The sequence below is a fragment of the Vipera berus genome (genome assembly GCF_964194415.1).
Source record: "Vipera berus genome assembly, chromosome: 2".
NCBI lineage: Eukaryota > Metazoa > Chordata > Lepidosauria > Squamata > Viperidae > Vipera > Vipera berus.
In genome coordinates this window covers 255,553,260-255,565,678 of record NC_138203.1, presented here as the reverse complement: position 1 = coordinate 255,565,678, position 12,419 = coordinate 255,553,260, and the positions used below count along the sequence as shown (strand labels likewise).

Genomic DNA, 12,419 nt, shown 5'->3' with positions numbered 1-12,419 from the left:
CAAGCATGCATATTTCAAATTCAAGTTTCAATGCTTAAATCACAACTGCATAGGATTCTCCATCAAGACTCCCCATACAGTCCCAAAGAGACTTTTCATAATGGCTGCGTAACAGTTTGGGCGAGCGGATTATTTGTCTTAAATATTCCAGTTAAATAACCTCACGTTCCCTGTGTTTTCATGCAGGAAGGAAGCCAGACCTGTCCAGAAGTTTATGAAAAAATATGAAACATGTGATGTATGTGTGGCATTTGGCAAATCTTTCAACCCTGGTGCTTCTACTGAGGAGGTGCCAACCTTCAGATGCTGGTGCTGGAGGCTGTGCTGGGGGCTGCTGCTCAAGCTGCTTTTTCCTTTTTGCTTCCAGAACCGGATTCTCATATTGTGTTTTCCTGTTGACGTGGCTAAAAAAAAGAAAACAGTCATTAATAAGGAAACCTTTGGTGCAAAGTGCAAAAATGATAGGGAGACTTCAAGATGTTTTTAAAAACAACAGGGCAAACATTAGATATAAAATCTGCAGGAGCAATGCTCCTTTACTTTGTGCCAAATGTTGATTTATGAATTGCAATAACTTAGACATCTGACATAGAAACTTTCAAAGTCTAAAAAAGTACAAACTCAGGATAGGTTTTCCTGTGGTTTGGCTTGGTGAAGTTTTAAATAATTAGCTTCTCTAAAATATCTGATCAAAATACTGGATAGTCTTAAAAACACCTAACCTGTATTTCGTTTGCTAAGGAAACAAAAACTATAAATCTGCATGGAAGACTATTTAAAAAACTATGGACACAGTACTATAAATTAATAGTCCTGACAAAAATCTCTTAAAATTAATAATTGGATCTCCTCAGATATTTCACCATAAATTCAGGATAGAAGACTACGTAAAAAAATGGAAACATATTTTTTATTGCAGTCGGTCCTCAACTTAGATCCACAACTGAACCAAAAATTTATGTTGCTATGTGAATTTTGCCCCATTTTACGAACTTTCTTGTCATAGTTGTTAAGTGAATCACTGCAATTGTTAAGTTAATAACACGGTTGTTAAGTGAATCCGGCTTCCTCATTGACTTTGCTTGCCCAAGGAGTGCAAATGACCCCAGGACATTGCAACTGTCATAAATACATGCCAGTTGCCAAGCGTGAAAAATTTGATCACATGATCAAAGGGATTCTGCAAAGGTTGTCATTGTGAAAAATGGTCATTAAGTCACCTTTTTCAGTGTCATCATAACTTTGAATGGTCACTAAATGAACTGTTGTAAGTCAAAGATTACTTATATTATAAATACCTTAGCAGAGAGGTTTCAGGCCCCAAAATTGATACAGTAGGTATAACCTGTCTCACTTGTAACCTTTATCAGTGTTACCAACTCATATTCTCCTTCCTCCTTACCCCCAACCTCATCCCAATTTAAATCTTACATCCCTCAACCTACTCTACGAATCTCTTTTCTTTTTTATTTAAAAAAAATCATCCTTCTCTTCAAGTGCAAATATATTACTTGGGGCACTTAACACAATATTAATCATAGCACTAACCATTATTAACATGACATAATTTAAAAAATCAACAGAGCAACAACTGCAACCATAGTCTAATTAAAATTAAATATAATTTCCCAGTTGCTTGGACAAACATGATCCTCACGTCTGCAAAGTGAAATAGATTGCCAATAAAAGCAAAATCCCAAAGTTTATTTATTTATTTATCAAATTTATTGGTGTTACGTTATACAAGTACTGAGGCAGATTATTTTTCTTTAAATCTATATTTATCAGGAAAAAATTGAGTTTTAAAATGCCAAATTTGCTCCATAATTTTTTTTGTTCTAGCTCTACAGCAGACAATGCATGAATTTCAACAACTGCACAAAACAAAGGAATTTTTGTTTGTAAGCAAATGTAACTAAAATAAATTGGGTTAAATGAACATACATAAAAGTCCCATGTACATGGACTATGTGTAGATATGTATAACTACTGTTGCAACATAAACAGTCCTTTTTTTGTAAAAGAAAACGGTGCCGGAACTCACACGTCATACAACCCGCCTACCCTACAAGGTTCCATCCCAAAAAGGTGCCGGAACTCCGTTCTGAGTGTTCTACGACAAAAAAAGCCCTGACCATAAATATTTGAAGGATTGTGGTATGGGAACCACTTCCCTGGAGGAAACCAGCAAATTCATGTACAAATGGCAAAAATTGAAACCAAGGGTACTCACCTTCAAAAGATATAATTTCCAATAGAAAATTTCTTAATAAGGTTACTACTTAACTAGTTGAACCTCAACAATTTTATTCATCTCCTATTCCCCAAGAAGCTTCACATTAAAAAAAATATTCTAGAAACTCTTCCAATTTTTGAAACAGGTTTTGGGGAGGCATAGGAAATGAAGAAAAAAAAAGAAATTCTGATTGGCAGGTATGTATCTATCAGTGATTTCAATTCATTTGATTTTAGCATGGTTCTCCCCTCAGTCCCTCCAGATTTCTTGAATTCCTAGCTACATGACCAATGGATTCTACAAGCTATGGTTCCCCATGTATTTGGAGAGCATCTTAATTAATCTCTCACATAATATGTAAATGTAATAGAAACAGCCATTTGGACATGCCCAATTACATATCCAAATTGTGGCCCAGAAAATGGTGGGATCTCCTTCCCCGTCCCCCCTAAGAAATATTAATGAATCAATTATTTTACCCTGGCATTTTCTACAAAATAAATATCATATTGTAATAATTATCCAATTTTGTCCATAGTACAGAGAAGGTATGATCTAAAACAAATGCAACAAATTATTAAATGTTATTACTGTACTATGGAGAGGAGGGACTTTGAAAATTCTCCTTTTACTTTTATTCACAATTGCTATAAGTCACCCTTATAAACAGGAACATGCTTATATTTAAATGTGCATTCTTATCAAGTTAGCAATATGGCTAATGCTGAATACAGATTATCAAAAAGTATGAGGTGACTGCCACCTGGATTAAGCTCATTTAAAAATAATGATAACAGTACGGAAGCTTTGCTTTGCTCTTTCATTCTGTATTGAACAGCTAAACACCTCAGAATTCCATGTGATTAATATTGATTTTATACATTTTAAATTATTAATTTTTTATTCTCCATTGTTAAAAGTCATGATTGATACAATAGGAACCTGTTTGGCTATAATGCATTTTCTGCGAGGCATCTTTTTTTAAAAGAACCTAATAACAAATATGAAGCTCCATACCCTCTTCACAATGCTTAGTTTTGCTATATTTTATTTCTAGAGCACAGCTCAATCAGAATGTTTTATTTTAACTTTGTATTTAGGAACCCTCTATTTTTCTTTTGCAGGCTGAAAAGCTGATTTTTCAATAAAATATCACTAGGGGGAGCACAAGAGCAATACATCACAAATCTTTCTGCCTCACTCTTGAAATCCTTCCTATGGGATACAAGTGTCTGCTGTTAACAAAATACAGCACTAGAATTAAAAAAAAAAGAAACATAATCAAGACTGCTAATTTGTTTGAATAACAAATATGAACTTAAGGTGAATTGCCATAGCAGTTGAACATTATTTTGTGGCATGTGTTCCTACAAAATAATCTGTACAAAAGACTTACTCTACATAGTAGACACCATATACAGGATCCTCAATCTTTTCCCAACCAGCAGGTAGTTCTAGAAACAAACAAAAGGAAACTTTTCTTTAAGCATATTAATTTTGTACACAGAAAAAAATACTGCACATCCCTATCATTTTCCATAAAGCTGGAATGTTCCTTATTTAAAACATACAAATGCAATTGCAAACTTTTTTTCCCAGGAATAAAATTATGCCATTTAAGACATACCCACCTATTCTTATTTTTTTTATTTAACCAAGCATTCAGGCAATAGAATTAACATTTATGGATCCCTGGGTCTTATTTTGCTACTTAAGAGTAAAGAGCATGCAATTCTTATCCAGAAAGATAGCAAAGTTCTAGTAGTGCGAAGAATGCAGATTAAGGGCAACTTTCATGATCCAGGAGCTTCTGCGTAACTTGTAAAATATAAGAACCATGTTACCAATTATACTGAGGTTTCTGGTACTGCTGTGGAAATTATGTCTGAACACTTAAAACATTACGGTGTTGTTCAAAATGACGAAGAAGAAATAAAGAGTACATTAAAAGTAAATTCAAAATGAACAAATAATGATTCGGTGACTCATTGAAGAGGACAAACGACTCCCCAAAGTCTTCGGTGTGTTTCTCCCAAAACTTTCCTAAAAGTTGAGCTCAAGTTGTAATTTTTAATGTAGCAGAAGGAGAACATTATAGAATCTTCAGCAACACATTACTTTATAGTTAATGAAATAAAGTTTAAATGAAATCACATCAAATTCTGTCTGGAGTGCTGGGACTGCAAATCCCGGGATTCTCATCCATGATATATGACCTGAAATATCTGGTGGGCACCTGGTTGAAGAAGGCTCCAGTATCCAACTGATGGGGTCTGACTTGTATCAAGTGCCTGTTAGCTATCAAGGCATCTCATATTTCTATTACAATTGAAATGAATCAGAATCCCAGAGCTGACAGCACAAATCTCTGAGCGCACATCGTCATTTTATCATGTTACAAAACTTGTCACTGAATCATTATCCTTTAATCACACCATAAAGTAATCTTCACTCTTAAAACAACTGCAGGGGGAAAGAGCACAGCAATAAGAGGAAGAGGATTGCCGGGGGAAACTAAAGCGCTCCGTGCCTGAAGGTTTGCTAACTGAAAGTGTAAATACATCTATAAACATAGGTTAGTCGTCAGAGAGAAAGTGTGGAAGCGTGTATCCCAATTTACCTTTTTAATTCCGCTCTTTTCTTTTCTTGATTAATGAAAAATCCATCCTAAACCCTGGTGAAGAATACTATTTGAATGTTGCAGTGTCACAGGTGTTGCGATTGCTCTCACCTGTGCTCTGTCTACAGATTTCAAATCAGGGGTAAATACACGGACAGTGCTTGTGTTGCAAAAGAGTGTGGGTATGTGAATGAGAGAGAAAGACAGAAGGAAGGAAAGAGGGAAACAGGCAGGCAAAATAATAATAATAAAAAACCCCAATGGCTTCATATCCTCATTTTACTTAAAATTACCAGAGTAGAATTTTCTAGAAATGTATATATATATTTTTCAATAGAGTATCTATACTGTACTGTAAAGATTTACATTTCTCTATAGGCACACTAATAAGAAAGAAGCCCAGAAACATTCTAGGACAGGGGTAGGCAACCTTGGCTCTTTTATGACTCGTAGACTTCAACTCCCAGAATTCTTGGCTCAGGAATTCTGGGAGTTGAAGTCCACGAGTTATAAAAGAGCCAAGGTTGCCTACCCCTGTTCTAGGCCCATATTATATGAGAATGCATAAAGAGGAATTCTTGCCTTTCAAGCAAATCTTTCTCTCGTCTATCTCTCCCCCTCTCTCATCTGTCCATCTATCTATCTACTTACCTACCTACCTCCCTACCTACCTACACACACACACACAGAGAGAGAGAGAGAGAGAGAGAGAGAGAGAGAGAGAGAGAGAGAGAGAATAGAGAATATCAGGACATGACATGCAAGGGAAATTGAACTAGATTCTTAACTATGCTGGTTTACAAGGACCAGATTGGCAACTGAGCAGCAGTTAATTGCTCTGTTGGAATAGTGATATGGTATAATACAAGGAGAAACTATGATTTTCTTTCCCTCTGAACTAAAACTATAAGCATAAAGCTTAGAAAGATATCCAAACAGGAAATAGTTTATTAGCTGTGTAATGGTGCATGGGGGGGGGACTGGATGGCAAATGACAAAAACAACGTTTTGCCACTGCATTTCAAACTATGCTATTTTTCTACATAGTACAAGGTGCCAAATGCGGGTGGAGCCGAAAGCCCATCATGTTGCTCGTTTCTTCATTTCAACAAATCATTGTGTTTTGCCGGTGCACGGATTTTGACAATTAAAGGTATCAGTGTGAAATGGGGGAGGGGGAAATGAATCCTAACTTAGTCAACCTCAGGATAAATATCCAAAGATGATCAGAAGTCATATTTCTTTATTCATCAGGAAATACACAGTAGTTAACAGTGCACAACCAATGAGAGGGGAAAAAGTAGCTGAGTTCAGGTAAGTACTATTGTATACAAGATAAAATCTCTCTGTTTATAGAATCAGACACTTGCACATAAATTTTTGTGTTTTTCAATGTGCTAGCTGCAGGCTTCAACTAGTGTGCCATACGGACACAAACAGTTCCAGACTGAAAAGGAATTAATCCCTTATAAACACACATGGGCTAATTACTCAAAGTTTATACTGCAAACCCAGAACTGGCTAAAAATCAAGGAAAAATATTAAACAAGTTTTGCTCCACATGTTCCTTGTTTGCAAATAAAAAACAGGTTTCCTCCAATTTATCCCACCCACACGTTTTTCATGGCATCTATCTGAAGAGCTTTTGGATTTCCCGAGATGAAGAAAGGAAATGAGGGGCTAATTGGCAGTAGGTGTGATGAGAAAATATTTGGCAATAATTTTTTTTAAAAAAAATATTGGCCTTTTCTCAAGTCCTTCACAAATGTGGATTCTCTGAGGATAATAGTTTTATATAAGCTAATGAAACAAACCCTTATTAACTGAGGATAAAACTTCTATAATGCACTTTGGTCATTCTCCAGCCCCAAATCCCTGTCGGCAGAGTGTTATTATTTATTTAGAAAAGAAATTCCAAGCATCCCCTTGAAAAAAATTTTTTTATTTTAATTCCATTTATATCCCGCCCTTCTCCGAAGACTCAGGGCGGCTTACAAGCTTAGCAGTAGCCTTCATTCTATGTATATGCCTGCTTATTAGGGCTTTCACACACATCCCAAGCGGCATTATTACAAAGTCAGCTTAATTGCCCCCAACAATCTGGGTCCTCATTTTACCTACCTCGGAAGGATGGAAGGCTGAGTCAACCTTGAGCCTGGTGGGATGCGAACCTGCACTAATTGCAGGCAGCTGGTGTTACTTAAGGAGGCATTAGCCCACTGCTCCACCAAGGCTCATAAAATAAAATACAGGTAGTCCTCAACTTGCAACAGTTTATTTAGTGACCGCTCAAGGTTACAACAGCATTGGAAAAAGTGATTTATGACCGTTTTTCACAGTTACGGCCTTTGCAACATCCCCACGCTCACATGATCAAAATTCAGATGCTTGCCAGCTGGTTCATATTTATCACCACTGCAGCATCCCGGAGTCATGTGATCCCCTTTTGCAACCTTCTGACAAGCAAAGTCAGTGGGGAAGCCAGATTCGCTTAACAACCCAGTTACTAACTTATCAACTGCCGTGATTCACTTAACAGCTGTGGCAAGAAAGTTCATAAAATGGGGCAAGACTCACTTAAACAAATGTCTCGCCTGCAACCGAAATGTTGGGCTCAATTGTGGTGTTAAGTCAAGGACTACTTGCCTAAGATGCACTGGTTAGATCCAGCCCATTTTGAAAGCCAATTTTTTTTTCCTGTCATGTTTTGTTTCCCATAAGAATCTTCGTTTTTTTGGAAAAGTTATGAGAGACAGATAGACAGGAATCCAACCACCCCCTTTACAGAATTAATTTCCAATATTCCACTTGGCTGCAAAGAATAAAAAAGATCTTGTGTGGGCCTGCAGACTGTGCAATAGGTTTCATTAATTAGGAAGCGAAGATGGAGGGCGGAAGAAGACGTTTTCTCATCTGCTATGACCACACGCAAAAGCCAGTTTGGTGTAGTGATTTAAGGCAGTTTATAAACTTGGGGACAGTGAATTCTCATCCTGCCTCAGGCACAAAGCCAGTGGAGGGACTTTGGGTCACTCTCTCTCAGGCCCAGGAAGAAAGCAGTGGCAAACCACTTCCCAAAACTTGCCAAGAAAACTACAGGGACTTATTTAGACAGTTCGCTAGGAGTTAAGATAAGACTTGGATGCACAATAACAAAAGAGACCACACACACACATTTTTTCCAAAAATAAATAAATGAAATGAAATGAAATGAAATACAATCAACCTTAAACAGCTTCCCATTCCCCTTTGTCCTGCATTCCTTGCGGAATATTTTTGTATTTCATACTTAAAATGTGTGCCTGTTGAAGGAAGTGTGCATCCTGGCTGAATACCAGGCTGTCAGTGTTCAGCTTATAAAAGTAAATTATTTGATAAAGTGCTTTAAGAATAGGAAAACTAATTATAGGAACTGCAACCAAATTCTCTAAAAAGCATTAGCCAAGTAGATCATTCTGAAGTCTAAGTGACCTAACCCACTTCTGCCAAGTAGATCCCAGCTCCTATTTCATTCCTTTTATTTCTGGTTTTGTTTGTGGTATTATTCTTATAATACTTCGGGGTTCAATGTCCTCCAGATGAACCATAGGAGTTACTTCAATAAATGAGCGTTGAAAGTTCTTTAACTGCCCAGCCATCAAATCAAGTGCAGCAGATCAAATCTTTCTGTGCAATACACACTCTCTGATTTTGCACAAAGCAGCTGCTATTGATAAGGTGCTTAGGGGAAAAAATGTGCTTTTTAAAAAATATTCATCTATTTAAATTTTAAGTAAAAAAAATCTATGAATAAAGGACAAAGATGGGGGACAATTTTCACATAGCTGCAAACCTGTAAAAGTCTCAGACTTTCAAGCCATATGCCATCCAGTCAAGATTGGGTCTTGCAAGTCTCCTGACCACCACAGGGCCATGAACTCATGGTACTGGGTTTTGATTAAAAAACTTGGTGGTGGTGGTGGTATTTGTTGGGACCTTCTGCCTAAAACCTAGCACTAGATACTGTGGAAATTGGCCACCTTGGGATATCTCTGTTGTCATTATTAAAGAGCTTCTGATAGCTTGTAAGAGACTGGAGTATCATCTTTCTTGGTATGTATGCTTTTCATATTATGTTTTTAAATTTGTTTGCTTGAGCTATTAACAAAGTCAAAAGCCCCTTTACTTATTGGTGTGTTCACAGCCTCTGGATCCAAAAGAGCCAGTTGCCTGGTCATCTGACTACTGCCATGACACTTGGAAAAACATATACAGTAGTATCTCGGTACTCGATTTTTTCAAAACATGTTGAATTAGGTACTTGATGCGTCTTGACATGAAAATGTTGTCCTGGTACTCGTTTGTTTGGTACTCGACACACTGCAATAGGAAAAGTGGGACAGCTGTTCAGTATGGACAGGAAGTTGGCCATGTTGGAAGGTTGCTGCTAAAGGAAGAGGGAAATGGCCACAGAAGGCAGGCAAGAAAGGGACAGATGCGAAGTCCTTTCCAGCTGAATCAAAGGGTCACGTGGCAAATCAATGGTTTGTTTGGCACTCATCATCTTTAGTACTTGCCACGCCTCCCGGAACCAATTAATGACAAGTACCGAGGTACCATTGTAGCAAAAAAGCCTTCAACAATGTGTAACTGTGAGAAAGAGAACTATGAACAGAATGGAAAGAGGCATATTAACAGGCATGTCACTATTTTTATACGTTGAAAGGCAATCTAGCAAACATAATTTTCTTTTGCAGCTAATTCGCTAAACTTTTTCCTTATTTTCCCCAGAAGGATTGGAAACACATAGTTAATCAGCTCATCTTGCATCAAGTAAATTACACCTTCCATTCAAAATGTAACTGATGCTTGTTGAATCCCACAGAAGGAATAAAATTCAATAACTAAGCTGCATCGTTTTAGGGGTTTCATGGTTATATAGCATCACGCCAGTTACATGTTTATTCTAAGTATGCCTAAAAATACTCAGCTACTAGAATTAGGATGGTAATTCGGATGATCTCAAATGTCAGTTTCAAATTCTAGATATTTGCAAGCACATTTTATACTTTAAGCACTATTTAAGCCATATGGCATAATATATATCCCACAAGAAAAAAATAAGAACTTTTTGTACCAAAATAGCATGGTCTATGTATATAACCTGGAATCCTAATGCTGCAGCATATCACAAAGTTAGACTCAAAACTCAAGTTTCTAATTTAACATCAAAACTAAACAGGAAGGAGCCAATAATTAGAATTATCACCCAGCCTGTGGGAAAGTCCTTCTATGCCCTATAGCTACATAAGTCAAAAAGAAAAAGTTACCATAATGCCATGGGGGAAGAAGGAAAAAGATATCCCCACAAAATGGGGCATTGCTCCAAAAATGTTATTCCTATGTAAATGCTGTTTGGTGCAGAAGCCAAGCTACATGTTGTTATTGCTTGAAATTAAAAAAAAGGAAAAAGTGATAGAAAGGAAAAAAAAAGATGTTAAGTGGTTAATAGTGATGTCCAACCAATGAAGCAAAAAAAATGAGAAATGGATGATTTACCTAGTTCACTGTCCAGTTCCTCCGTGTGTACCCCTTCTTCTCCAAAGGAAGAGCAGTGAAATAGAAAAAAAAATTAAAAGAAACATTCAGACACCAGCAGCAAGCAAGAAATTCCTTCCAGTATATAGCAGAACCAACACCAAGTTTCATACCAACTTAGCCCAAACCCATGCCACAACACTTTGGTTACTAGAAAGCATGTAGCTCTTGGCAACCATGCTAAAGATACATTTTGCCCTGCAAGAGTAAAAACATGCATCTCCTCTTCAAAAAGGGTGGAGAAGACAACTTGCAGGGCTATCAAGAACATTCAAAGATTACAACATTAACTGTACTAATTAAGGGCTTTGGGCATGGAGAATTCTTGTGTGTTTGGAATTTCCATTCATTTCTGGGAATGGCGGAAAGGCTTAAGTGGTTTTATGCCTGTTGTTTTGTGATAAATTTGTGAAAATATCCAAATCAGAGCTCTTCTGTGTGCAAAGAAATAAAGTCTCAAACTAGATGCAATTCAGCCATTTCCAAATCTGGTTTGATACACTATTACTTTCATTCCAGAATAATTAAAATTAAAAAAAAAAAACTTGACCAATTATAACTTCCTATTAAATAAAACCATTAATGGAAATGATTAATTACAACTCCTGTGCCAACTTTATTGGAATGAGTTGACACATCATATAATGCATGCTTGCTAGTTGGTGTCATCTTAGGATTGTATTTTTAGCCAAAGTATGCAAATTCAAAATGGACTAATTGCATGAATTTCAAAGCAAATGTCTTTTATTCTATTCTAAGAAACACTTTCATGTTGAAAGTACTTACAAAGAATGTATTCTATTTAAAAGTACCACTAAAGTGTAGAATTTTTATGGGTAAATGATAGCATGAATGAGTGTGTGTTGTTTTTATTAAGAAACAAAACTGTAATCAGCAAATGAGAAATGAGAAAACTTGCAAGCAAATTATAGGACAGGCATGGATTCATTTGAACACATCAGCCACATCTTCCAAAAACAGGTACCAAACATGAGATTTCTCAGCATCAAAAAAAAACACAACAAAAACATAACAAACTACTGTTCCCAGCTAGATTAATGGATAATTGTAAATATAATCTCCTATCAGTCACAGTGCAAACAGTATTGATTTCAAGTATTATTTTTTCTAATAAGTATAAAGTTTTCTCAGTTTTAGATGGAGGATACCATGATTCAGGTAGTAAGACACCATTTTTAATGTATAAGAACCAGAATCGATACAAAACAATTTTATTGGTAGCAAGAACAGGAAACATTTACGTAGACATTTGTAAAGCCAAAGGTGCTTAAAAGGCAACTGGACTGAAGAAGCTTCTTGGATGAGAAATGAAACATTTTCAAGGGGGAAAAAAACCCCCCAAGAAAGCTTAGTTGCCTTTTGAAAAGCAAGTTTGGGACAACCATGATCTGGATGATTTGAGAATCTCCATAAGAATTTAGAGCCATTTGCAGTTGAAGCAACATAATGGATCTGGCTCAGGGCTGTGCCATATTCAAGTCCAAATATTCCAACCAATCCCTGCTAGCATGGTCAACAGTGAGGAATGCTGGAATGATCATTCAGGTACATCTGGATAGCTGGATACTGATTATACAGGACAAAATGAGCCAACCGGTCTAACTTGATGTGTAAAGATTCCGAATTATTGCCCACCCAATTTCTTGAACGTTACGTCCCAGAACGTCAAGCGCTTGCGGTTTTAATATATACTGCTCAAAAAAATAAAGGGAACACAAGATAAGACATCCTACTATTAAATGCAGTACATTGTGTTGTTTAAGTGTTCCCTTTATTTTTTTGAGCAGTATATTTATGTATTATGTTTATTACTGAAGTTGTTATAACTGCTGATTGGGAGTTTCCCAGAATTCAGGGAAAGATGGGTGGCTATATAAAGGTTTTAAATAAATAAATAAATGCCCTACCGACAGGGAGTCTTCCATTAATTTGGGTGTGATATGCAGGTAGTCCTCAACTTACAAC

At 36.6% G+C, this 12,419-nt stretch overlaps 1 protein-coding gene across 1 annotated transcript in view; it reads right to left on the bottom strand.

Annotated features, from left to right (window-relative positions):
- MAGI1 (membrane associated guanylate kinase, WW and PDZ domain containing 1) overlaps positions 1-12,419 on the bottom strand; it is a 518,120-nt gene that overhangs the window by 102,981 nt on the left and 402,720 nt on the right. The window contains exons 7-9 of the mRNA XM_081315925.1: positions 10,395-10,430; positions 3,633-3,690; positions 298-404 (exon numbers count right to left, since the gene is read on the bottom strand). Of these exons, the coding sequence (XP_081172051.1) occupies positions 298-404; positions 3,633-3,690; positions 10,395-10,430 (201 nt within the window). The remainder of the gene's footprint in view (positions 1-297; positions 405-3,632; positions 3,691-10,394; positions 10,431-12,419) is intronic.